The sequence below is a fragment of the Athene noctua genome, chromosome 33, assembly GCF_965140245.1.
Source record: "Athene noctua chromosome 33, bAthNoc1.hap1.1, whole genome shotgun sequence".
Lineage (NCBI taxonomy): Eukaryota > Metazoa > Chordata > Aves > Strigiformes > Strigidae > Athene > Athene noctua.
This window is the reverse complement of record NC_134069.1, coordinates 1,830,554-1,855,940: the sequence shown is the minus strand read 5'-3', so window position 1 is coordinate 1,855,940 and position 25,387 is coordinate 1,830,554. Positions and strand designations below refer to the sequence as shown.

At 61.5% G+C, this 25,387-nt stretch overlaps 1 protein-coding gene and 1 long non-coding RNA gene across 2 annotated transcripts; one reads left to right on the top strand and one right to left on the bottom strand.

The window, feature by feature from the left end:
- Positions 1–650: 650 nt before the first annotated feature.
- Positions 651–2,828, top strand: LOC141972526 (uncharacterized). Its single transcript, XR_012635409.1, has 3 exons — positions 651–738; positions 1,586–1,973; positions 2,425–2,828. It is a non-coding gene; the product is annotated as an uncharacterized LOC141972526 (long non-coding RNA).
- Positions 2,829–8,264: 5,436 nt separating this feature from the next.
- LOC141972476 (antigen WC1.1-like) lies at positions 8,265–17,830 on the bottom strand. The gene is made up of 13 exons (XM_074930343.1): positions 17,500–17,830; positions 15,519–15,827; positions 14,976–15,290; positions 14,071–14,397; positions 13,672–13,986; positions 13,002–13,316; positions 12,467–12,529; positions 12,075–12,389; positions 11,621–11,656; positions 11,202–11,339; positions 10,389–10,484; positions 9,743–9,895; positions 8,265–8,401 (listed from the first exon to the last, which is right to left on the bottom strand). Exons 1-13 carry the CDS (start codon positions 17,828–17,830, stop codon positions 8,265–8,267), a joined length of 2,850 nt encoding a protein of 949 aa, XP_074786444.1.
- Positions 17,831–25,387: the final 7,557 nt, after the last annotated feature.

Genomic DNA, 25,387 nt, shown 5'->3' with positions numbered 1-25,387 from the left:
GGGCGCCGGGCTCGGCCTCTTCCGCCATCACCTGAGGGGCAGAAACCGGGAGAAAAAGGGAAACTTTTACGGGGGGGAGGAACGAAAATAATGTGTTAGCGGGGCAGCGGTGGCACTAATGGAGGCGCAGCCCTCGCCTGGGGTCCCCGAGGGATCCTGCCACCCAAAACCCCCTGGTCGGGGGATCCCAGTGGGCAGGGGTGTCCCTCTCCCCACACTGTCAGGGGGGTCCCGTCCCCCACTGCCAGGTGCCCTGCCGGGGGGTCGAGGGGGGAGGACAGGGGTGCGTGAGGGCCCGGGGGTACCAGGGAGAACTCGGGGACCCCCGCCCCAGCGTAGGGCGGTGCCACGGGGAGGGGGCGCCCAGCGGGGAGCCCCTGCCTACATCAGGAGCCGGCGAGGAGAAGAGCAGAAGTGCAGGAAGAAGAGAAGGAAGAGAAGGCAGCCGCGCCCGCCCCGACCGGCGCCGACTACAAAATGGCGGCGGCGACTGCGGGGGGAAAGCGCCTTCCCGCCCTGGGGCCGTCACGCCGCGCCGGCCCCGCCCCCTCGCTGGCAATGCCCTCACCCGCCATGGCGGCCGCGGCGTCGCCCCGCACCCCCTCCGCGTCCTGCGCATGCTCCTCTCCGGCCCCGCCCCCTCGCTGGCAATGCCCTCACCCGCCATGGCGGACCCCGCTCCCCTCAGGGCCACCGTGATGGCGGCGGCGGCGGCCCCGGCAGCTTCCCCGGGCTCCGGTGAGGCGGGAGGGCGGGTAGGGGAGCCCCGGGGTGGGGGGGCCCTCGGGGGTGGCGTCGCGCCCGCGTCGCGGCCTCCCCCCGCCCGGGGGGTGTGAACCCGGCGGCTCGGGGGGGTCGGGTCCTCCCCCCCCTTCCCCTTCCCCCCCTCGCCTTTCCCTTCCCCGCCCTTCCCGGGGGTCACCGGGGCCGTGACGTCCCGGCGAGCACGGGGGGCGCGGGCCGGCAGCGGCAGCGGGGCCAGGCGGGGCCCGGCGTCCCTGGGGGGCGGCGGGGGGGTCAGGGGCAGCCCCCAGGGACCCCCCCACACCTGCCCCGAGGCAGCGCCCGCAAATCCCCCCACAAACCCCCACGGGGACGTTTCCCGGCCCCGCAGAGACCCCCCCAGGTCCCCCCCAGCCCACAGAGACCCCCAGCCCCGGGTCACCGAGGGCCATGGCCCCCACCAGGGCGGCCCCACGTGGAGGCGCAGGGGCTGGAGGAAGTTTTGCACCAGCCCCACGGGGGTGTAGGCCCCCAGCCCCAAATCCTCCAGCCGCTCCTCCCCTCCACACCCCCGGCGGGAGGGGGCCTCTGCCCCACAGCCGGGGGGGGTGACAAGCGGGACCCACAGCAGGGGGGTCCGGACTGAAACCAAGAAACTCCCTCACCAGTCGGAATCCAAAGGCACTGCTCGGCGGGAATTCCTGATCAGCAGCGCTGGGGTCGCCCTGGGCTTTCTCCACCATAAGGGCTCCCCCGAACTAGCGGGGGCCATCAGTTTACACACCCGCCAATCATACACAGGCGTGAATTTCCTGGAAAGGGGTGTTTTATGATCACGACTTCCCGGGATTCCTTTGCGCAGCCCCAGCATGCCCAGTGACAAGAGAGTGAGGGGCCTCGGTGGCCGAGGGCAGGAGTACGGGCTCTTCTTCGCGGGGTCGGCTCTTTGTGGAGCAGGAGCCGTGAGGAAGGTCCAGGTGTCGTCCGCCTGCATGGGCGAGATCACCCTCCCTAGACGGTATCTCCGGGCCCTTGTCTTCGAGTTGCCCTTAGCTCGGTTGCCCAAGCACCCACCGAAGGCTGCTACCGGTGAGGTGTATGGGGAGCGTTTTACTTTTGTCCACGCAGACCAAGAGGCCGACGGAAAACCGCTGAGGAGTCGCTGGGGAACAAACACGAGCAAAACCTTCCTGCCTCGCAGTTCAGACTTCATCAGAAATTCCCTGGTTTGAGCCCTTGCAAGACCCACGGTGGGCTCTGTTCACCCCATGGTGGGGTGGGGAGGAGAAGGGGGGTTATAGGGGGGTCTGACCTACAGCCCCTGCCCCCCCCTCCCCTTGAGCCCCCCCGCCCTGCCCCAAGTCCCCAATCTGCCCCCCCCCCCGACCCCTGTCCTGCCCTGTGGCCCCCTAGACCCCCAACGTGCTTTCCCAGAGCCCCTGTCCTGCCCTGTGCCCCCTCCAGACCCTCAGTCTGCCCCCCCAGACCCCAAGTGTGCCCTCCCAAAATCTCTGTCCTGCCCTGTGGCCCCCCCTACGACTGCCCTAAGACACTCTGTGTTCCAGCCGCTGTCCCCAAGACCTCTCGGCCCTGTGACCAGTGGCCCCTTCTCCCACCACACCCTCCCCCTCCCCTCGACCAGGCTCGGGGTCACCCCTCGGAGTGACTCTTCCCCTTTGTGCCCCCCTTGGCTGCCTGCAGCCTCACTTTGCAGGCGCTGGGCCTTGCCCAGGAGGCGGGGTGGAACCGAAGCGTGGTGAGCTGTGGAAGGCGGCAGCTTCATTCAACAGCTAAGACAAACATGGGTGGTTGTGTGCAGTCGGGGGGCGTGGGCAGGACCGAGCAGGCCGTTGGCACTGAGGCTGCCGTTGGCTCAGCAGGCAGAGCCCCTGCAGGAGGTGGCCGTGGTGCACTGCAGCCTGCGCTGGATCCTCTCCCTCCTGCTGCTCAGGCCTTCCCTCAGGTTCTGCAGGAGCTCCTGCAAGCAAGTGAAGAATTCCACCAACTTCTGGGGTAGAAGGGGGCGGGAGCTGAACCCGCCTGATGGTGTTGGTGTTGGCCTTGGCCTCTGAAGGGGGGTTGAGGGGAAGGCTGGCCGTGGCATTGGAGCAGCCGTTCCTGCTGGGGGCAGCCCCACCTGTACTAGGATCCACTCGTAGTAGTGCTGAGTGGAGGTGTAGATTCCGGGCCGTTTCGCTCTCGCGCAGCCTCTCCCCCAGCTGGTCACCCCAGCGAGCCAGAAGTAGTCAGCACTCCTGTCTTTGCAGAGGAGAGGACCGCCGCTGTCCCCCTGCGACGGAGGAAAGAGGGTCACGGTGGTGTCGGGTGGCCGCTGGCAGCACTGGGGCCGGCTCCTTCTCTCTGCCAGCACCCCCAGAGCTGTGTCCGCGGCACAGAGGCGCTGCTCAGGTGCTGGGGCCGACAGGACCTTGTCTGGGAGGGGGTGGTGGGCCCGTGGGGTAGGGCTGGCGCTCATCTCTGCACAGCGACGCTGGCCGGGTGCAAGAGGGATGTTCCAGGGCTGGGAGCCGGACCTCGGGGCTGCCAGGAGCGCTGGGTGGGCTTTCTGGGCAGAGTCCCGGGCCTCTGGGGCAAGTGGGGCCCTGGGCAAGGACCTGCAGCCGGGGAAGGGGAGCCCCAGCAGCGGTGGGGACCCAGCGGTGGTGGGAGGGCGACTGGCCAGGCACAGCCCGTGCCGGGGGGTGTCTGGGCGGCTCTAGGGGGCTGCTGGTGCCGCTGGGCGCTGCCTTAGAGTCACAGAATCCCAGAATCCTTCAGGTTGGAAAATCCCCTCGGGATCATCGAGTCCAACCCTCAGGCCCACTCTACAAAGTTCTCCCCTGCCCCACATCCCCCCACAGCTCATCCAAATGGCCCTTAAACACACCCGGGGATGGGGACTCTCCCCCCTCCCTGGGCAGCTTCTTCCACTCTCTGACTGTGGGAGACATCGGCCTGTCAGCCCTGCACAGCCCCTGAGCAGCAGCAAGGCTTTGATGAGGAACAGCCCTGGGGAGAAAGATCAGAAACTGCCGAGTTGTGCCGAGGCGTCAGGGGAAAACGAGGGACAGCTGCCACCCTGAGCTGTGGGAAATCCTGACCCGTGAGGAGTTCCCGCCGCGTGAACAGCGCCTGAGCAAGCAGGGGATTGGTCTGCACAGCGTGTGAGAGTGCTCTGGTGCTGATAGGAGAAAGGATTGATGGCTGTCCAATTGCCGATTTGCTAATTGTGAAGTAAGAGCTTTGGGGAGTGCATAAGTATGTGCTATTGTAATAAGAAAGGGTCTTTCCTTCCGCTCTTCGGTGCAGAGTCCGTGCCCCGGTTGCCACAAGCCTGGATCCAGCCTCACCTGGACTCCTCTCTGAGAAGGAGTTGCGAAAGCAAGGGGATCTGTTCTGAACCTCGTGTCTCAGCGGGAGCTCTTCCTTACCCTTTGTACCTCTCCCATTAGGCAGAAACCTTTGACCAAGTCTGGGATTGAGATTGAATCTACCTGCATCTAAGCTCCATCAGGAGTTGAGAAAGCAAGGGGGTCCATTGTGAACTCTGTGACTCAGCGGGAGGTCTCCCTTACCTTTTTCTGTTTCTGGTCTCTGTGTAAATAATTTTAAATAAATTTGAACTTGATTTTCCTTTGTATGTTTCTTCCAGGTAGTAAGCAATAGAGTGAATGCTGCCACCAGACTTTGCAAAATCACCCTTTTATAACATCACGTTGAACTCACTTTTTGCTAATACCTTCCACAGCGACTCTTCAAGTGATCTAAAACACTCACCCGCAACACACCCGCCCGGGGCTCCAAGGGCCCTGGGCACCCCCTGCCTGGCGGCGGCCTGGGCCAGCTGGCAGGTGACAGCGGGGACCCGGGCAGGCTCACGGGGCACTGGCAGCGCCGTGACAGGGGGCAGCGCTCAGGCAGGGACGGCGGGGACATGGCTGGGGGGGTGAAGCCCCCGCCGGGCGCCTCCGACGTCCTCGGCGGCTGGATAGGGACCCTCTCTGCAGGGGGAGCGAAGAGGGGTGACGGGGTGAGAGCCGGGCGGGCAGAGCTGGCGGGGGAGTTCCCTGGAGAGCAGGAGCCTGAGGAGGAGCGGGAGCCTGCTGCTGCCCCTGCCGTGGGGGTTGGGCGCTGCGGGGTCTCTTTGGGGCAAACAGGGTTTTGGGGGTCTGGCCCCACGGCCATCATTCCACCAGCACCTGCTTCAGCCAGCCTTACGAGGTTTTGCTGCTTCACCCCACAACTCCCCAGCCCAGCGGTTCCCATCCTGCTGTTCTGTCTCCAGGGATGATTTCCCATCCCCACAATGGTTCCCCTCCCAACAGCTTCCCGTCCCAGGGATGGTTTCCCATCTCAAGGACGATTTCTCAGCCCCGCGATGGTTTCCTATCCCGACACTCTCCCCACCTCCATGATCTCCCATCGCAAGCATGGTTTTCTGGGGGGAGGTGAATTCTGTGTCCACGGGGAAGGGACAGGGCAGCGGTGGCCCTGCGATGCTGATGTGTGTGCGCTGCCCCATCCTGCCCCGGCAGTGGGGATGAGCGGGGGGTTGGGGTGTGGAGAAGTTTTTGGAAGATAACGGCCACCTGCTCCTTGATACCGACATGGTAACTCTGTGCTAGCTGCCCCTGTGTAAAGAACTCACTGTTCAATGTTCCTCTCTGGCTGCCACTGCACAGAGAGCTATTGTTCAGCAAATTCCTTAACTAGAGATATGGAGTGAAGTTGAAACACTGAGTAGGAGGTCCATAGGCTCGTGCTTCTTGCGTGTGCTTCTCGCGTTGTACCAATGAAATATGAGTTATATTGTGTGGACAGTGGCTTAGAACCAATCACAGCTTGTTTAGCTGTATGCGATCACGCCCTAATAGTATATCAGATGCTCTGTGCTTAATAAAATTGGATCGAGCTGGCAAACCACATTGGTGTTATTCTGGATACCCGGGCTGTATCCGTCGACACAAAGGAGCACACACTTACTGCTGAAGCCCTGGGAGCGTTACAAGGTGATGTCGCCGTAGCTCTAAGTTGCATACAAGCCCAGTTAAGGATGCAAACAGTAGCAGAATCTGTAATAAGGGAAGGAGAGGAGGGTGCACTTCCCACTGAAATTCGAAAAATAGTTTGGGATAGTGCCCAGAGACAGAGACAAAGTTACAATCATGGTGGAACATGGTCAACTTCACCTATAGGCCTGACACACGTACAGTAACGACTTTTGTGTTAACAATATGTGATGCAAAATTAATCACCATACACCCCATTGTAAGTCTCGGAGTCAATTACAACGGGACCCTGCTGTACCCCTTTGCACATAAGACCTGGGCTATGAATACTGGTAATAAATGGCAAGCAGTAGATCTCAAACCCTGTATCATGAAAGAACAACAGGGATTTATATGTGACAGTAATACCTTAATAACCCAGGGTACCTGCTTAGATACTGACCAAAAGATCTGCCACTTTGAAGCACGCCCCAATGTAGATTTGAGGACCGTTGTTGTCTGTACCGGAAAGGGATGTGCATGTTTAAGGACACTGTGTGACACAATAATCATAGATGGGCAAGAGAAGAAATTGATACAGGATCTAAATTATTGTATTCGTAATTTCACCATCATCCTGGGGTGTGATTTCACTTATTCTGCCCCGGTGGTTACACATTCCCTCTTGAAAAGCAGCCTCATGGTAAAGGTACTTCCTGTCCCCACAGGGTTAAATGTCAGTCATATAGAAAGCCTATTAAAACACCCAGACTTACACCGGATACTGGAAGAAGTTAAGGAAAAAGGGCAAGAAACTTTACTCACAACCTTTCATGATGGGGAAAGGATAAAAAAGGTCTTAAAGATGGTTGAGCAGGAAGGGGAACATAATTGCTGGGATACGCTCTTCAGATGGTCGCCGACAGCTACTGGCACCTTAAACACAGCCCTTCACCCAGTGGTTGCTTTATTAATAGCTGTAGCAATTTTGTTGATCCTTACTGTAGCTATATATGGATGGATCTGGAGACTTACAAAACGCTTGCAAGCTGTGTATGACGCTTTATATCACAATCCGAGCTTTAAGCAATAAACTGATTGATTTGTAGGATAGCACTAACATATTATAGGACAAGGGAAATAGATTAAGAAGTAGATAAATAAGTAGTAAAAGAATTTACTAAGTAAGAAGAAAAGGGGGGGATGAGACGGGGAGTCTAAACAATCTTAGATTGATGGTGCAAGGCCTGCGCAAAAACAAGGGGAGGCGTATGGGACTGTTCGAACAAGACATACGGTGCTGATAACGTTGCTAGGCTGCAATCTCCTAGCCCAAAGAGAAGTTTCTTCTGGTCCTTGAAGTTGTGTGTTCCAGCAACAAATCACCCGAGATTCCAGCACAAACTGGCCTGGCGGTTTGGCCGGGGCCCAGGGAACAACTGAGGCAGCGCAGAGCGACAGGGTGAAAAGTTCATCAGCGAGGAAGAAGAGGTACTTCACCTATCCGACCCTTGCCCAGAAATTTCTGACCCCTGACCGGAGCTTGAAGAGCTCATGGCGCAGGCGCAAGGGGAGGAGACCTGATTACCATGAGGAGCGAGGGGAGGCGGGGGTACACTACGTATATGTACAGGCGTTCCATGAATATGCACTATTCTGTAACGTATCAGCCGGACGGGAGCTGCAAACGGCGCGTGTGCTTGTGGTGGAGCGATCCCCCATGCGCCCGGCGCTGAATAAACATACCCACGTTATAACTCCAGAAGTTATAGAGTGATTTCTCTGCAAAACAAGGGAACCTGGAGATGCTGAGGTCAGGCACGGCCCTGCACAGGGGGTCTGGTGGGGCCGGTGCCCACTTCTTGTTGCTGGGGTGTTTGGTGTCTCCATCCGCCCTGTGTGGGTGGGATTGGAGAGGCACAGGCCTGTCCACCGCCAGGCAGAGGCGGCGATAGCCAGGAGGTGGTGCCTCGGCTGCTCCCCCAGCAAGACACTGGCAACTAAATGGGGTGTGAGACACGGACTTTCCCTTCAGGGTGCCCAGCCCCTGGGCATGGTGAGCCCAAACTCAGAAATAAGGCTGATCTCCCGGGGGCTTTCCGCAGCTGAGCTCTGCCCGGTGTGGGGCTGCAGTGCTGAGGGTTGGGGTCTCACTGCGCTCCCCTCAGGTTCTCAGGAGCTGCAGGAGCACCCCCAGCTCTGGGGCACAGTGACAATCCCGCTTGGCTGCAGAGAACAGACCCAGCCATCAGGGCCAGAGTGTTCCGGTGCCCAAATGCCATGAAACAGGTTCCTTCTGCTCAGGGGTGCTGCCCCCTCCAGCGTACCCAGGCCTGGAATGAAGAGCCAAACCTCTACCAGCTGCCAGAGTAAGGCAGAAATATTATACCTGTGGGAGGGCAGAGCTGGCGGGGAGGTGGCACGGGACAGGCACTGGGCTCTTCTCCCCAGTCCCCGCTTGGGGCACCTTGAGGCCATACTGCCCAGAGGCGCCCACCATCCTTTGTCCAGAAGATAACACTCCCCTCTTCTTCTTTACTTCACTTTCAGACCTTATTCCTCTGAGATGCGGGGCTGGAGCTTATCCCAGCGGGAGTTTGTCAGGGGCTGGAGGCTGTGTTTGCCACGCCCATGTATGTCACCCGTCACCGTGGGGGTCTTGCCCTGGGAACTCTGGTCTCCCATGGGGGCTGCCAGCAAGAAGGCTTCCGGGTGTGGGGCAGAGGGGTGTGTGAACCTCAGCTCCCCCCGGCTCCCCCCAGGGTCACCCCAGGGGTGGAGGAGCTCCCAGCAGGGAATGGGCCAACACTGCAATAGCAGAGGATGTTCCCAACATCTGCCTCCTCCCCGCTTCTGCTCCAGGGCCAGATCCTGCTGTCTGCAGGGCTGCAGAGCTGCGGCTGCTCCCCACAGGGAATCCGGCCAGAGTCCCAGCCCCGTGTGAACAGAAAGTGGCTCTGCACTCTATGCTGGGGCCTGCCCTGAGCACCAAGGGAACTATCTGCATGTTACCATCTCCCCTGGTCAGGCTGGGGCGCTCCGGGCCCTGTGGTCACCTTAGGCTCACTTCTATGAGCCAGAGCCCAGGGCTTCCCCTGACATGGCAGCTCTGTCACGGCCTCTGCACTGCGGGATCCCTGTGGCTGAGTCAGGGCCTGGGGGAAAGAGCAGCCGGAACCCGCGGGTGAGGAGACGGGTGCTCCCACCGGGGTACATCACGGGAACGATCAGAGAGACATTTTGACTAGGAACTGCCTGTGGCCAGCAGGATGGAAATATTTCTGTCACTAAGAGTATTCCCCAGGGACCACAAACCTCTGTCCTGAGACACGGCCCTTCCCTACCACTGAGTCTTTGTTCTCTGCTCCCCCGACCAGCCTCAGGAAATGCCCTGACACCTGGCAGGCAAGGACAGCCCTGGGTCAAAGCCCCCACAGACTTTTAATGAGAACAAATAAGGAGGCCCAGCATAAAAATGGGAATAAAACCAGAGGAAACACCCGCTGATTTCTGCTGCCCATGGGCCAAGGGAGTCGGTTCCCTGGTGCTCACGGCTCTCCCAGCTGCACAGACCTCTCCTCCCTCCCGCCTGCACCCAGCTGCAGGGCAGGGATGGGCTCTCCTGGCCGGGGGCTCAGGGACTGTTGTGCACCAAGCCACAGTGTCACAGGCGTTGGGTCCTCATGGGGATGTGCCACAGACACCTCTTCAGCATCATCATAGCCCATGCTCCCCGGGGACAGGGACGAGGTGTCTCCTTCAGCTCCAGGGACCTCGGCACTTCTCCGGGAGCGGGGGGTGACCCCTGCAAGCAGCAAAGCTGGACGTTTCAGTTCACCCTTGGCGTCTGTACCCCACCACCCTCCCTGCTCCTCACCACATTCAGCTCCTTCTCCCACCTCCAGGCCTTTCAAGGAAAACTCCCAGGCAGGTTCTGCCTTCCCAGGAGGTTTGGGCCTCAGTACAGTAGTGACATGGGGGGCAGCAGGGATGGCACCCTAGGAACAGCCAGCGCTGTCTTTCCCTCTCACCTCTGGGTGCATCCCTGGGGCCTGCTCCCTCCTCCGGCATCCTGGGCATTTCCCACTCTCCCTGCCCAGGCACAGCATCCTCCCCCAGATCAGAAACCTCTCGGGCGTCATCGTAGCCATCTGCTGGGTGATCTCTGGGCAGGACAAGGACATCTGAAAGGAGAGGGGAGCTGGTGACAGAGAGAAGAGACGTCCTGCAGAGCAGAGGGTGGGAGGATGCGCAGGGACCCAGGACTGAGACACTGGGCTTGGCAGCACCACAGGAGATGCCCATGTCCTCCCCATCCCCAATGGTGACACTCAGTGACTCCTCTGTCCATCACATCTCTGCAGGGAGATCAACCCCTTCCTGCCAAACCCTGACTCAAAGTTGCTGCAGAGCTGCCCCAGGCCAGCCCCTGCCCTCACTCCTCAGGTGCCACATGGGGTGCAGGGGCAGGAAGAGAGGGGCTGTCCGGCTGGGACAGTCTGATCTGACTGGGAGAAAGCTTCTCTCTTGGGCCCAGGACCTGGATGCTCTCCCCACAGACCCCACGGACCAAGCACCAGAGGGACCATGGACTGGGGGGCTTCAGGGGATCAGCTCTGGGTTGGGGCCAGCAGAAAGGGTCCTGCAGATGTGCCTCCAGGGAGGACCCACACCCACCTGAGTGACCAAACGTGGCCTGCTTCTCCAAAGCTGGGCTGTAGCCAATCTCCTCATACATGGCCTCGAGGAAGGGCTCCTGAGCTCTCCTGGAGCCTGGGGACAGAAGCAGGGCTGGCACAGGGACAGGCAGAGGGGCAGTGGGATCTCACTGTGCTCCCCCAAACCAGTGCCTTGGGCCAGCCCAGGACTGCTCTGACAGCACAGCCCCACGGTGCTGCCCAGGCACGGCTGCCACATCCCCCGTGAGGGCAACATCGCTGTGGAGATCCTCTGGGGCTGCGTCGCCCTCGCACCATCCCTTTGAAGACAGCGCTCGTGTCCCTCTGGCCCTGGGTCATGTCCCCCTTACCTCACCCTGGAGCAGCTCCCACATGTCCTCTGCACCCGGAGCTTGCCCCTGTCTGCCCCACGGGTCCATAGTGGGGCCCTGTCCTGGGGGTGGGCAGGCCTGGGCAGAGGGACAGGCTTGGGCCTGACACCGTGGTGATGGGCCCTGCTGCCCCGCACTCCTCCTCGCATCTCCCTTGCCCCAGAGCCCCCTCCAGCAGTACCTAGAGCACTGCCAGCCTTGGCCGTCCCCGCTCTGCCACTTCTCTCCTCGCCCCATCGCTAGCTCCCCCCACCTCTGGGCTCTCTCCAGCCCTTGCAGCTGGTGGCCACGGACAGGCACTCAGTGGGGCAGGACATGAGAAGGTGGCAGCACACCGTCTCATCCCCCACTCTGCTTGTGCCCCTCGCTGACACGCCCCACAGCGCCCCACAGCCCTTCCAGGAGGTATCTCCCCCTGGGACCTCTGGGGAAGGACCCACCTCTGCGCCCAGCCCTGGCGCTCAGCACTTGCCCAGCCAGGAGGGCCAGGAGCAGGCAGAGAAGGGCCCCCAGGATGATGCAGATGATGACGGGCACTGAGACACTCCCGCTGCTGCTCTGACGGCCTCGGGTGGCAACTGCAGGGGAGAGAACATGGGAGAAGTACAAGACGTGGGAGAGGTGGACGCAGAACCAGTCCTGACCCCATCACACAAGGCAGGATTAGCTGGGGGGCTCCAGGAGTGAGTGTGGGGAAGCTTCCACCCTGCTGACAAAATGAAAACTCTCCCTCTCACCCTCCCATCACCCCAGTGCCTCCTCCAGAGAGTTTCACAGCCCAGCAAGGAGCCCCTTCCATCCGTCTGTGAGTCACAGCCTGGCCCCGGGGTTACCCAGCCTGAGGGGAAAGGCAACTTACCTGCTTGGGGAGGGGATGTTGCCATCCTGGGTGTCGCTGCAGAGGAGGAAAAGGAGAGCGGGGCTGAGACAGTGGGTGTGCGGAGAGCGGGGAGCCTCCTCCCAGCACACCATGGGGGTGTCTGTAGGTGGCCCTGACACATCCAACCCACATTGCCCCTCCTGTAGTGCCCAAAAGGGAGGCCAGGCCAGGGCCCAGCGCCCCTGCTCGGGGAGGCAGGCAGGATGGCACAGGCAGCCCAGGGGATAGCCCTGGGGCTGCAGGGCCCCATGGGCAGTGGCCAGAGCACATCCAGTTCAACCGAGGCTGCTCCCTGCCTGGCACCAGCCTCCTGCACTCTGCAGGAACATTCTTGCTCTTGGGAGGTCGGGGCCATGTCAGGACCTCATGGACTAAAGGTCTTCCCCAGCTCCCTGCCAGTGCCCGACCAAGGGGTCCCAGCCCTGCCACTCACCTGAGCAGCGCACGGCAGCATCTTCCTTATGCCGGCAAGCACCGCCGTCCCCAGGCCGGGCACAGCAGTCCTGCAGGGACGGCTCCGTCCCCCGGCACTCCACCCGCTCCAGCCAGATGGGGCCCGTCCCCATCCCAAAGGCAGCCTCACGCAGGGCAGACTCCGCAGGGCCACAGCCCAGCTGCCTGCACGCCACCTCGGCATCCCGCATGTCCCAGGAGTCGTCACACACCGTCCCCCAGGAGCCACGGTGCCAGACCTCCACTCTGCCCGAGCACCCGTCCTCACCGCCCACGGCACGAATCTTCTCCCTGCCTGCAGAAGGCAGAGACCTCCCATGGCACCAGGGCAGCAGGCAGAGCCCTGCCAGACACAGAGGGGCAACTCCTTACCGGTGCAGCTCGAGGAGTTGGGGCACGGGGCCAGCGGGGCCAGGGGCATTTCTGGGCGTCCCCCTGAAGAAGGAAACACTGCGGTGAGGGGGCTGGTTTGGGGGACCATGCAGACGAGAGCGGGGCTGAGCTCTGCTCGGGCCTCCCTGTACCATCTCGGTCATGGCAGAACTGAGCTGCGGTCGTCCAGGGGACACGCACGGGACCGTGGGGGGACCCCGAGTGCTCAGCCCCAAGAGCTCCCTGGTTCGCAGCGCAGCAGTAGCTTGTCTATGGAGGGGAGGCTCTTCTGAAACCTGTCTGGTCTCTTCTGAGACCTCACCTGGAGATGCCTCTGCCTCCCCCAGGCGCTGCCGGCAGCCTGGGTGGCAACTGCTGCTGGACGGGTGTGGCTGTGGCCGTGTTTGTGCCACTGGCAGCAGAAGGGTCTGACACGGAAAGGAAAAGCCCCTCCCAGCTCTTTCTCTGTGCCTGGCCGTGGCCAGTGGGGAGCAGGAGCTGGGCTGACGGGAGTACCCGGGAGGATCAGAGTTACCGTTGCAGGTGATGTTGGTCTCCTCTCGCGGGTCTTGGCACGACTGTGGGTCCCAGGGAGTGGAGGGACACTGCCAGAAGGAGCCGGTGCTCTCCCCACACTGCACACGATCCAGCCAGGCAGGGCCAGACTCCCTGTAAGGCGGCTGGCGTCTTTCCAGGGTTCCTCCATCGCCACAGCCCAGCTCCTTGCACACCAGCGTCACCGTGTCGGGAGTCATCGAGTTGGAGCAAACGCTCCCCCATGTCCCGTTGTAGAAAACTTGCAGGAGCCCAGAGCAGCCGTCGCCGTTCTCCAGCCTCAGGGCCATGAACTCTGGGAGGAAAAGGCCCCAGAGGGGAACAGGCTGCCCTGGGGTGTGGGAGCCAGGACACCTCTGCACCCCCAGGCCCTCAGCCAGGCAGGGGCAGGGCCAACACGTCCCCTTTGCACCCAGGGCCAGAGAGAAGTCCCTGATGGACACACACCCCTGCCCCTCCCGAGAACCCTTGGGAGGGAATGAGCTCCCCAGGACCCCCAGTGGGACTGAGGGTGCCCAGGCACGGGTGCCCACAGGATGGGCTCGGGCAGGAGCTCAGAGGCAGCCAGGGACAGCCTCAGCCATGCCCGGCTCTCCCCGCGTCCTGGCCTCCCCAGGAACCAGGCTCCCACCACCGCTCCCGGCACAGACCTGAGCAGATGACTCCCGCATCCTCTTTGTGCCCGCAGTCGTGCTGCCCCCAGGCCCCAGCCGGGCAGTCCCAGAGAGCAGCTTCGGCCCCGGAGCAGTTCACAGCAGCCAGCCAGATCTGCCCGGAGCCTTCCCCGAAGCGAGCGGAGCCGGCTGCCTCCACTGCCCCTCCGCAGCCCAGCTGGTGGCAGACGACGGCGGCATCAGACAGGTCCCAGCCATCGTCGCAGACCGTCCCCCAGACGCCCTGGTAGTAGATCTCCACTCTCCCCGCGCAGCGCCCGGCCCCGTTCGCCAGCCGCAGCCACCGGCTCCCTGCAGCGGGTACAAACCCCGGTTGCTGCCAGGGACCGCCTGCCCGCACAGACGTCACCCGGGGGCCTGCGCAGTGACACTCACCCCCGCAAACGACTCCCACGTCCTCCGCGACCCCTGCCGCCAGCGCGCTCTCAGGCAGGGAGGTGTTGCAGAGGCTCAGGCTGGCCTCGTGCCCTGCGCACCGGACCCCTCGCAGCCCCACGGGGCCCGTCCCTCGCTCAGCCTTTGGGGGGCTGTAGGCTGTCCCGGCCTCCCCACACCGCAGCTGCCGGCACACCACGCTGGCCTCCTGCACGTCCCACTGGTCATCCAGGACTCTGCCCCACGCCCCGTCCTGGAAGATCTCCACGCGTCCGTCGCACCGGCTCCCTCCGCCCACCAGCCGCAGGGATCCAAAGCCGGCCGAGCCTGGGGAGAGCAGAGATGCCACGGCCAAGGGCGGCACCGGGAGCGTGGCACCCTTCAGGGAGCGGGGCGAGGGGGGATTTCCCCACCAAACGGGACAAGATGGAGCCTGTGCTGAGGAGAAGCGAGGGCAAAGCCTGGGCCCTCCCTGCACCTCACAGCCAGGTCTGCTGCTGCTGGGGGCACCCAGGCAGCTCCTGCTGGGTGCTGGGACGAGGCTCTGCAGGGCTCTCTGCGGGATGGGATGTGGGTGTCTGCAGCCAGAGGGATGGGGCAGAGCCCTGCGGCCCTGTCCCGGGCTCCTTGCACAGTACGAGAACAGAGGAGCCCAGGCCTGGCGGTGTGGCACTGGGGCCTCAGCCCCTGCCCTGGGGGCAGATGCCTGCCTCCCTTCAGGCCTCAGCTCTCCCAAAGCGGAGCGCTCACTCTGAGCAGGGAAAGCCCTCCAGATGGCTCCTGGGGAAGCCAGGGCTTCTCCGCGGAGAAGGTCAGCCTGGTATGGCCACGGGAGCCCTGCTCTGGGTGGCCGTGATGCACACAGATGACAAACGGAGTGAATGCAGCATTCTCCTGGCACTCACCTGAGCAAATGACAGCAGCAGTGTTCCCTCGGGAGCACGGTGAGGCCCCCAGGGCGGTCACTGGGCACTGCTGCAGGTGGGCTTCAGTCCCGTCACAGTGGAAGGAGTCTCTCCAGACAGGGCCAGTCTCTCTCCCAAAATGCTCTCCCCCAGGAATGGACTCAGCAAACCCGCAGTTGAGTTGACGACAGAGAACGTGGGCGTCCGAGAGATCCCAGCGGGAGGCACAGAGGGTCCCCCAGGTCCCCAGCACCTGCACCTCCACCCTCCCCGCACACACTGCGCTGCCGTTCACCAGCCGGAACCCTGTGTACTCTGGGGACAGAGGAGGAGGAGAGAGGGTGGATGGGTGCTCTGGGACCCTCAGCAGCTGCCGGAGAGGCCAGAGGGACAACATGCCCTTGTGCTCCTTCTGCACTATTTTCCTGCTGCAGACAACCCCACCCACCCCTCCTGTCCTCACACCCGGCCCAGCGCGGTCCTTGCTCTGGTGCCCAACCCCCGGCACAGCCCCAGCGTTCAACACCCTCCCTGAGCCCTTACGTGTGCAGCTGACAGCAGCGCTGTTTGCGGGGCTGCAGGGCTGGTCCCCGCGGGACCCCCTGGGGCAGGAGGCCAGGAGGGATTCATTCCCCACACACTGCAGCTCTCCATCCCAGGCGGGACCCGCCCCTTCTCCAAAGGGACTTCCTCCAGGGACAGGCAGGGCTGCGCCGCACTGCAGCTCCCTGCAGAGCACGTCCGCAGCTTTGGCACCAAAGTGGGAATCACAGACAGTTTTCCACTGGTCCCCGTCACGGATCTGCACACGGCCTGAGCAGCGGCTCTTCCCCTCCACCAGACGGACAAATCCTGGAAAAAACCCAAAAGAGCTGGGAGTTCCCAGAGCCCTCTGGCAGTTACATGCCCACATCCCACATCCCCTCCAAGCAAGCCGTGACCAATTCTCCCATTGCACAGCCCAGAGGAAGCTGCTGGGGGAGTGTTGGTGACACAAACACATCCCGGCCCCCTTGCACGCCTCCACTGCTCCATCACAGCACTCAGGGGGCTGTGTCGGGGACAGACCCACAGCAGACCCTGCAAACCATGTGGGTGCCTTTGGGACCGAAGTGTGAGTCACAGACAGTTTTCCAAAGATCCTCATCAAGGGTCCCTCTACGTCCTCAGGAGGGGCTGTCCCCTCAGAGCAGCTGCAGAGATTCTGGAGCAGCCAAAGACCCCTGAGAGTTCCCACAGCCCTCTGGCAATTCCCTGACCGATCTCCCAGGTGGCCACAGACAAAAATCCCCACGACATCCCCAGCTGCTCTCAGGGGGTGCTGATGGCCCAAACACATCAGCCCCCACCCTGCTGCTCCTCAGAAATCAGCACAGCACTCGTGGGCTTGCTTCTCTCCCCACAGCCACAGCCACAGGAATCTCTCAGACAAAGTGCTGCTGCCCCAGAGACCTTGGGCTGCCCAGTTCTGGTCCCTGGGCACTGTCACACCCAGAGCACTTGGGGTTCAGGGAAATGGGCCCTGGGGTGTTGCGTTTTGCAGCTTGATCTAGTCCACTGAGCTCAGGGAGATGCATGAGGAACCCCTTGGTGACATGAGAAACAGAACCCATTGCCACATGGGTCTTGTGCTGTTGGGGCGCTGCTGAGGGACGGGACAAATCACAGGTCTAAATTACAGTGAGGCTGTACTTGCAATCGGTGACTGTGCCACCACCCTGCTCAGGCGCCTACCCAGGAAAGAGGTTCTCAGCCACGGCCAGAGTGCACTGCTGGGCATGCACGTCCCTGCCCGTGGCCGGGCAGAAGGCCGGAGAGTGGAGAGAAGAGCAGCCCTGGGCTTACACGAGCTCCCGGTGCAAGGGCAGGCACAGAGCAGAGACAGCAAGTGCTGACAAATCCCCCGTGGCACCGAGCAGCCAGGGGCCGGGGCAGGCAGGAGAGGCTGGGCAGCAGGTCAGCACTGCCTGGCGGGGCCATGTCCCCATGCTCCGGCTCTCATGGGGTGACCTGGGAGAGGAACGAGGAGCCACGTGCCACCCTGCTCTTCTGACCAAGCCCAGCGCTTCTCCTCTCCATGTAACCCCTTTTCCACCGCGAAGGGACTCGTGACTGCCAGGGGGCACAACCCAACAGCAGCTATCCATCTCATGCCCTCGGCCAGGACTGTGGGTGGCCACAGGAGTCACTTGTGGTGCCTCTGGCACGGGGGCACGTGGCCCTCAGCACTGACAGACAGGTCCTGGGTGAACAGGAGGAGAGAGATGGGAATCGACAGACAGGGCAGGACAGGGATGGAGGGTTCATCTGCGGCACCTCAGGGGCCAGGCACCGTAAGGGCAACCCTGGGCAGGGTCCCACTGGCCTTTCCCCAGGGACTGGGGCACCAGTGATGACAGTGCCAGCTCAGCAGTGTGACCAGCCACATTGGGCACTGCTCTGGTGCCTGACGGCTGATCCCTGAGGGTACTGCCAGGTTCCTTCCACAATCCCAAACCGAGATGGAGAATAGTTGTCCCCTTACCTGAACACATCACTCCAGCGTCCCCTTCATGGACACAGTTATGTTCACCCCATCCGCTGTGTGTGCAGTCAGACAGGGCAGATTCGGTGCCATTACAACCAACATCGTCCATCCAAATTGGGCCAGAACCTGGCCCAAAGTGTCCGTACTGAGGAGCTCCAACAGCAGACCCACAGCCCAGCTGCTTACAAACCACTGCTGCATCATTCATGCTCCAGTAGTCACCACACACGGTCCCCCACTGGCCCTGGTGTTTCACCTCCACTCTCCCAGCACAGCGACTGCCGCCATCCGCCAGCCTCACCTCCACAGCTCCTGCAAACACCGACATGAGATGGGTCAGGAGAGCACCAAGGCCCAGCACTGCGGGTCTGAGGGAAGCCCCAGCCCGGGTAGTGTCAGAGGTACCAGGGTGGGAGCCCACTCACCCCCAGGCTGTCCCCAGGGCACTGCAGGGGTCCCTTCTCTCCTCATGGGCTGTGCAAGGCTGGGGGTGACAGCTCCAGCCCTGATGGGTCATTTGCCATCCCACCACACAAGGCATCTTTTCACAGCCCAGTGGCTACCTCCCTCCTGCCCATGGCCACCCGCACAGTGCCCAGCCCTGCACTGGGCCCCTGCTCCTCCCCAGCACCCCCTGAACAGCCCCATGTGCCCAGGCCTGCAGCTTCCCATGCAAACTGCCTGCCCCAGCACCATCCAAACCCACCGCCATGCCCAGGGCTTTCCCTGTTCCCACTGAGAGGATCCGGAAGGTCCCTGCACCCACATCCCCTCCTCACCCCCGGTGTCAGCCCAGTCCCTGCACTGGGCCGGGCCCCCCAGGCAGGATGTCCCTCTATGGTAGATGCCCCAGTCCCCTTCTCTCAGTGGGGTACAAACTGTCCCTGTGGGGTCAGGGCTCCCCTGGAACAAGGGGGCAGGGAGCAGCACACAAACCCTTCGGGGCACCCGAGAGATTGGCTGTGCCCTGGGGGATCTCTGGGGGCTGCCATCACCCACTAGGCCACCACCGGCTCCAGAGGCTCAGTGACAGGGAACAGGGGGTCCCAAAAGGAACCCCAGGACAGGGTGTCTGTGAATCCAGGCAGGCACAGGCTGCCCTAAGCAGCAGAAGCCTGGAGAAGGAGATGATGCTCTCTCCCACCCAGGTGGGCACAGGGCCCAGGGACTGAGCACATTCGCCCCTCATCTCAGTAGCGCCTGCAAAGAGTCCCCATTCCCCGACAGATCCCGATGACCACGCTGGTACCCGCTGGCCCTGGGCTGTGGGACAAGGGAGATGGCACTTACCCCTGCACAGCTGTACCCAGAGGAGCAGCCACAGCACCTGAGAGGACAGGAGTCCCTCTCTGCCCATCCTGAGCCTCCTGCCCCGCCCGCACGTCCCTGCTGCGCCACGCTCCCTGCCACAGCTCCTGGGGACTCGTGGGGACAATGACGACGGGAGGGCAATATCTCTCTGCACTGCCAGCCCAGCTACAGGAGGAGCCAATCACAGCAGCAGCCCCTTTTTAGACATTATCGGGAGCGATCTCCCCTCCGACACAGCCCAGCCCTCCAATGAACTTCTCCAGTGCCATTCATGACCATATATGAGGGATGGCTCCGCTGCAGGTGTCACGTCACGGTGGCGGTGGGGCGTCACAGGACAGGGTCAGTTGTAGTGGGGGAAATGGGTTTTTCATGCCTTGAAGCCTGCTGTGTGGACCAGGAGCGCTGAGCATCTCCTACACTGGGCACATCCAGGAGCCCAAGGTGCGCGTGTCCAGCCATGCCCCTGCCATGGGAACCGCAGGGCTGGGACTGCCCCGGGGGCTGTGTCAGGACGGGAAGGAACCAGCCCCTGCCCCTGCTTCAGACCCCTCTGTGCTGGGAGCAGCAGCTGGGAAAGGGCCTTAGCCCAGGCCAGAGCCCATCCCCGGAGCGCTGGCTCACCCGCCCCTCCCTGCAGAGCCCCAGGGAAGGGCCCTGCCAGTGAGCTGGAGCTGGAGCTGGGCCCTGTCCCTGTCCCGGCAGCAGACACACAGCTCAGACATATCCCTGACTCTCGGCATGTCACCGAGGGGCCGTTATTCCCCACGGGTGGCTCGGGAGCCGCAGCCTGCAGGTGCACAAACCACAGCCCACGTGAGCTCGCCGCGCTCCCTGCGCTCCCCCCGCAGAGCCCGGGCAGGAAGTCTGTGGTTTCCTCCTGGCGCCGAGCCCAGGCACATCCCTGCGGTGCCCCCGAGCCACCCCATGGGGACAGCTCCAGCCAGGGCTGCAGGGGCTGCTCCTTCGGCCTCGCAGACACGGGGCCGGGCAGCTCCTGCCCCTGCGACGCCCCTCTGAGGCACACGGCCGCTCTGCGCTCAGCCCCACGGCCACGGGGGGCATCGGTGACGGGACCTCACACCCTCCTGTGGCCACCACTGTGTGCCCAGGAGTCACACTGACAGTGACCTCACACCCTCCTGCCGCCACTGCTGGGTGCGCGTGCGTCACGCTGTCACACGCGTGTGCGGCGTAGGGACTTCTGCTGGCCATGGTTCTTCCAAAAAGCCACATCTGGGCACGCTCTAAAGATCCTTTGGTGACATCGGAAGCACCCACACAAGCGATGGGCCAGATCCTGGCCTGTCAGCTGCTCAGGCACCAGCGACATCACAAGCTCACACACAGCCAGGGGCTGCTCCTGGCCTATCTGCTACTCAGCCCCCGGCGATGTCACAGCATCCGCCCCTGCTCTTGGCCTGCTCCTGGCCTATCGGCCGTTCAGACACCAATGACCTCAAACCCGCCAACACAAACTCTGGCTCTGCCCCTGCCCTGTCAGCTGCTCAGGCAGCGGGGACATGATGAGCACCTACACATGCCGTGGGCCTACTCCAGGCCGAGGAGCTGCTCAGGCGTGAGTGACCTCATCAGCACAGACACAGCCGTGGGCCTGCTCCTGCCCTGTCAGCTGCTCAGGCAACAGTGACCTCAAAACACCCTACATGTATTTGTCGTGGTGTGACCCCAGGCAGCAGCTCAGCCCAACAGTCCTCACGCACTCTTTCATTAAATACAAGTTAGTTCTATCCCAGCCAAAACCAGTACAATGCCAGCTGCCTGCTCCTGCCCTGTCAGCCACTCAGGCACCAGTGACCTCACGAGTACAGGTACACCCATCGCCATGTTCTCACTGGTGAGGTACTCGGCCTCCAGTGACCTCACATGCCCCTGTCGAGGCCGTGCACCTGGTCCCGGCCAGTCAGCTGTTCAGCCAGCAGGGACATCACAAGCACAGTCCCAAGGCATTTGTCTCCCTCTTGCCTATCAGCTCCTCAGACACCTCTGACCTGACCACCACGCATCCCTCCGCTTGTGATCTGCTCGCCTACAAGGGAAGCAGGCACAAGTGACCTCGCAAGCTCTGACACAAGTCATGTGCATGCGCTTGGCCTATCAGCTGCTCAGGCACCAGCAATCTCACAAGCCCTACCGTATTCAGCACATTTACACCCAGCACCCCCTTCCCCATCCCCTGACATGACACACACACACACAGCAGACTGGCTTTGGCTGGTGTGGCTCAGAGGGACCTGGACCAGTCCCAGCACACGCCTGACTCCTCCCCTCACTCAGTCAGCCAGAGCTATTCGGGCCATTCAGTCCGGTTACCAACCGAAGGACAAGGACATTTCTGTAGCACCAGCCTGCACCCCACAGTGCTCCTAGAGGCAGCTGTGAGACCCCCCCAGCCATGGGGAAAGGGAGTTCCCCACCAGCACCCTACCCCTCTCTTTGGCACCTCCAAATCCAGTCTGTGGTTCCTGGGCTAACTGGCGAGTTCCTCTGGCTCACATGGTCTTTTCTGGGATCCCCTCTGGGTCCTTTCACTACTGTCCCCATGCACATATTCTTCTGGAGTTGGCATTTTGTCCGGGTTTCCCATGTTCGCAGACAGTGTTGCCTGTGCCTTGCAGCACCAAGAAGAGCTCAGAGTCTGCCCCAGTCTACGCTGCCTGGCCGTCCAGCAGGGCTGGGCTGCTGGGGCCTTCCAGTCCAGCTGGCAGCATCAGGCTCTTCTCTGGCTGTGCCAGGAATGGTGCTGAGGGACCCTTAGTGGTGTCCTGGGAGGGGCCATTGCCCTGGGGCATCTTCCAGCTTGTCTGTGTCCCCCCACCTTCTTGAGGTCCCCCCCAGCCCAGACATGTCCGGACTTCTGCAGCCTGGTGAGGTAGGGGTGGCTGAGGGATCTGGAGTTCTTAGGCCCATCGGTGTGGAGGCTCCAGACAACACAGGAGTAGCCTGAGAGTGACCGAGGGGGGATTTCAGAGATGATGGAGATTTTATTTGTAGTAAGATACAGCATGAGAAGGAAGTAATGCCACACAGTGCAGCTGGAGTGGCCCAGACTGCGCACACAGCAATATCAGTCGAAGGGCAGTGCTGTGGTGTGGCGAGTCACCCAGAGGGAGACTGGAGCAGCCCCAGGCTTTGTGTTTGCAGGAGCAGCCAGGGAGGACGGAGAGATCTCAGTAAAGGAGGGAAGATGCTGAGCCGAGAGCAGGGTGTGCTAGCCGGGTGGATGTCTCCAGCCTGCAGAGAAAGAGGTGCAGGTGTGGGACATGGTGGGACAGCCTGTGGTGGAGACGGTCGAGGGATGAAGTCTGAAAATCCCCCAACAGGAGATGGGCTCTTTCGGCCCTTGGCTCTGGCTGCTGTCTCAGCCACAGATGCCATGAGGAAGCCCCTTCCCCTTCCAGCACTGGGTGAGATAGGGAATTTAAACAATTTGAGTTAGATGGCGCAGGACTGAGGAGCTTGCGCCAAGATGAGGGGGCTATGCGCGAAGACATACCAGGGGCTGACAGTGTTGCTAAGATATTATCTTCTGGCTCAAACAGAAGCTTCCTATTGTCCTTGAAGTAGTACAAATCAGCAATAGATCACCTCAAATCCTAACACTAATTGGCCTTGCGGTTTAGCTAGGTGCCAGGGAACAACTGAGGCTGCGCACAAGGATAGGGTAAAGAGTTCATCAGCGAGGAAGAGGAGATACTTCATCTGTACGACCCCCGCCCAGGAATTTGCGACCACCAAAGGAGCTCAACGCGCAGACGCAAGAGGAGGAGACCTAATTACCATGAGAAGCGAGGGGAGGCAGGGAAATATTATGTTTATGTATAAGCATTCTATGAATATGCATTATTATGTAATATATAAGCAGGATGAGAGCTGCAAGGGGCGCACATGCTTGTGGAGGAGCGATCCCCCATGCGCCCGGCGCTGAATAAACATACCTACTTTACAACTTCACAGTTGGAGAGTTAGTTTTTTCCGCAAGTCACTGGGGAAGGGGAAAGCTTTGTTCTAAAAACCCAAACTTCTTCATGGTTCTGAATTTGTTTTCAAAAAAAGAGGTTTTCTGTCACAGCTGGGGCTGTGCAGACGTTCTGCTGTGTGACTGTGCTGTCCTTTTCCCTTGAACTCGGGGGGTTTTGCTCTCTGTAGGGGTCTGTGGTGTCTGCGGGGTTTACCTGTCAGGTTTCCCCAGGGAAAGGGAATTTTAGCCCTTTATTTTTACTTCAGGTGGGAAAGAAGTGACACATTTCATATTCTCTCCTCTCTCTGTGGGGATTTGGGGGGTTCAGCCTGATGAAACACCTCGGAGCGGTGCTGCAGAGGGTGCCGGTCACCAGAGCCGAGAGGTGCTGCTCAGGAACCGGCATGAAGCCCGAGGGCGAGAGCTGGCCCAGGCGGGCTCTTGCCTTCTGGCTGTGGGACAGTGTTTCCCAGCTGGGAGGTGCTGGGAGAGATGTGGGGGGTGAGCAGGGGTGTGCTGGAGCCCAGCCCCTCTGCAGAGCCCGGCTGCTCCTCTGGCTTTCTGCACAAAGGTCAGTGTCTGTGCAGAGCTTCTACTTCACACCTAACTCACTGAACACGCTGAACTAACCTGACCATAGAGAAGACTGAGGTGAAGAGACCTGTTCTGTCAGTATTGGGTCCAGTGTCTGAACTGTAGTTCTCCCAAGAAGCAGCAGAAGGAGGGGTGTTCCTGCATCCATTCCCGCTCTCTGCTCTGGGATGCTGGGCCCACAGCCCTGCCAGCTGCCGGGTGCAAGGCAAAAGGTCTCTCTTCATTAAAATGACTTGTCTCATTTCAGAAACTGCCCACACAGAGTTCAGAGTTGTACTTTCCATATTCTGTTTGCACACTCGGAGAGAAGCAGTGGGGGGGTTTCAGGGCTGTGCCTGTGAAAGAGGCTTTAGGAGATTCTTGCCTCTCAGATGGGTGATGAAGAGGGTGAGAAAGTCATGGATATTGTTGATGTTCCCCAAAGCAGTTTGCTTTTGTGTAGCTTCTAGCCAGAGGCTGAATATTCGCAGTCTGATTTGGCATCAGCCTCGAAGCCTTTTTTTCCCGGTATGATGTGTGTGCACAGGAGCTGTCTCTTCCATTGTCACGGTTCTCCCTGTAGGTAAATGCTGCACCCGTCTGTACAGATGCTGGGCAGAGCAGAAGCTGTAGTGCCAGTCCACAACGGCAGCTCGGTGCTGGGATCCTGCTGCAGCTCTCCCAAGTGAGGAGGTTTTTGTTTGTTGGTCACGGATGTGTTAGAGGAATTTCCCAGGTTTGGTATCTAATGGGAAACCCCGGGGATGCTTCAGGGTGTCAGGGCTGGTGAAAGATGGTCCGTGTCGGCGTGGCTGCCTCAGTCCTGTGCGCTGGCTCCCCGCAGGGCGGCATCGACACCTGCCAGGTAGGAGCCTGCGACAAGGCAGCGCCCAGCGGCACCGGCAGCCCCCTAGAGCCGCCCAGACACCCCCCGGCACGGGCTGTGCCTGGCCAGTCGCCCTCCCACCACCGCTGGGTCCCCACCGCTGCTGGGGCTCCCCTTCCCCGGCTGCAGGTCCTTGCCCAGGGCCCCACTTGCCCCAGAGGCCCGGGACTCTGCCCAGAAAGCCCACCCAGCGCTCCTGGCAGCCCCGAGGTCCGGCTCCCAGCCCTGGAACATCCCTCTTGCACCCGGCCAGCGTCGCTGTGCAGAGATGAGCGCCAGCCCTACCCCACGGGCCCACCACCCCCTCCCAGACAAGGTCCTGTCGGCCCCAGCACCTGAGCAGCGCCTCTGTGCCGCGGACACAGCTCTGGGGGTGCTGGCAGAGAGAAGGAGCCGGCCCCAGTGCTGCCAGCGGCCACCCGACACCACCGTGACCCTCTTTCCTCCGTCGCAGGGGGACAGCGGCGGTCCTCTCGTCTGCAAAGACAAGAGTGCTGACTACTTCTGGCTCGCTGGGGTGACCAGCTGGGGGAGAGGCTGCGCGAGAGCAAAACGGCCCGGAATCTACACCTCCACTCAGCACTACTACGAGTGGATCCTGGAACAGATGGGGCTGTACTGGACACCAAGGGCGGCTCCAACGTCACGGCCATGGAGTCCTTCTCTCAGCGCCTCAACCCCTCTTCAGAGGCCCAGCCCAACACCAGCACAGTCGGGCTGGTTTAGCTCCTGCCCCTTTCGCCTCCAGCAGCTGCTGCAATTCTTTACCCGGCTGCAGGGGCTCCTGCAGATCCTAAAGGGAACAAAGGCTTGAGCAGCAGGAGGAAGAGGATCCAGCGCAGGCGGCAGCGGACCAGGGCCATCTCCTGCTGGGACACTCCCTGCCTGCGGACCCAAAGGCAGCCTCCGTGTCAAAGGCCTGCTCCGTCCTGCCCACGCTCCTCTGAGCGCACACAAACGCTCAGCCTGACTTAGTGGTTGAAATAAAGTTGCCGAGTTTCCCAGCTCGCCACGCTGCAGGCCAGTTCAGTCTCCTGTGCAAGGCAAGGACTTCCATGCCTGGCACCTGCAGGGTGAGGCTGCAGGCAGCCACGTCGGGCACAAAGGGAAAGAGTCCCTCCAAAGGGCTGACC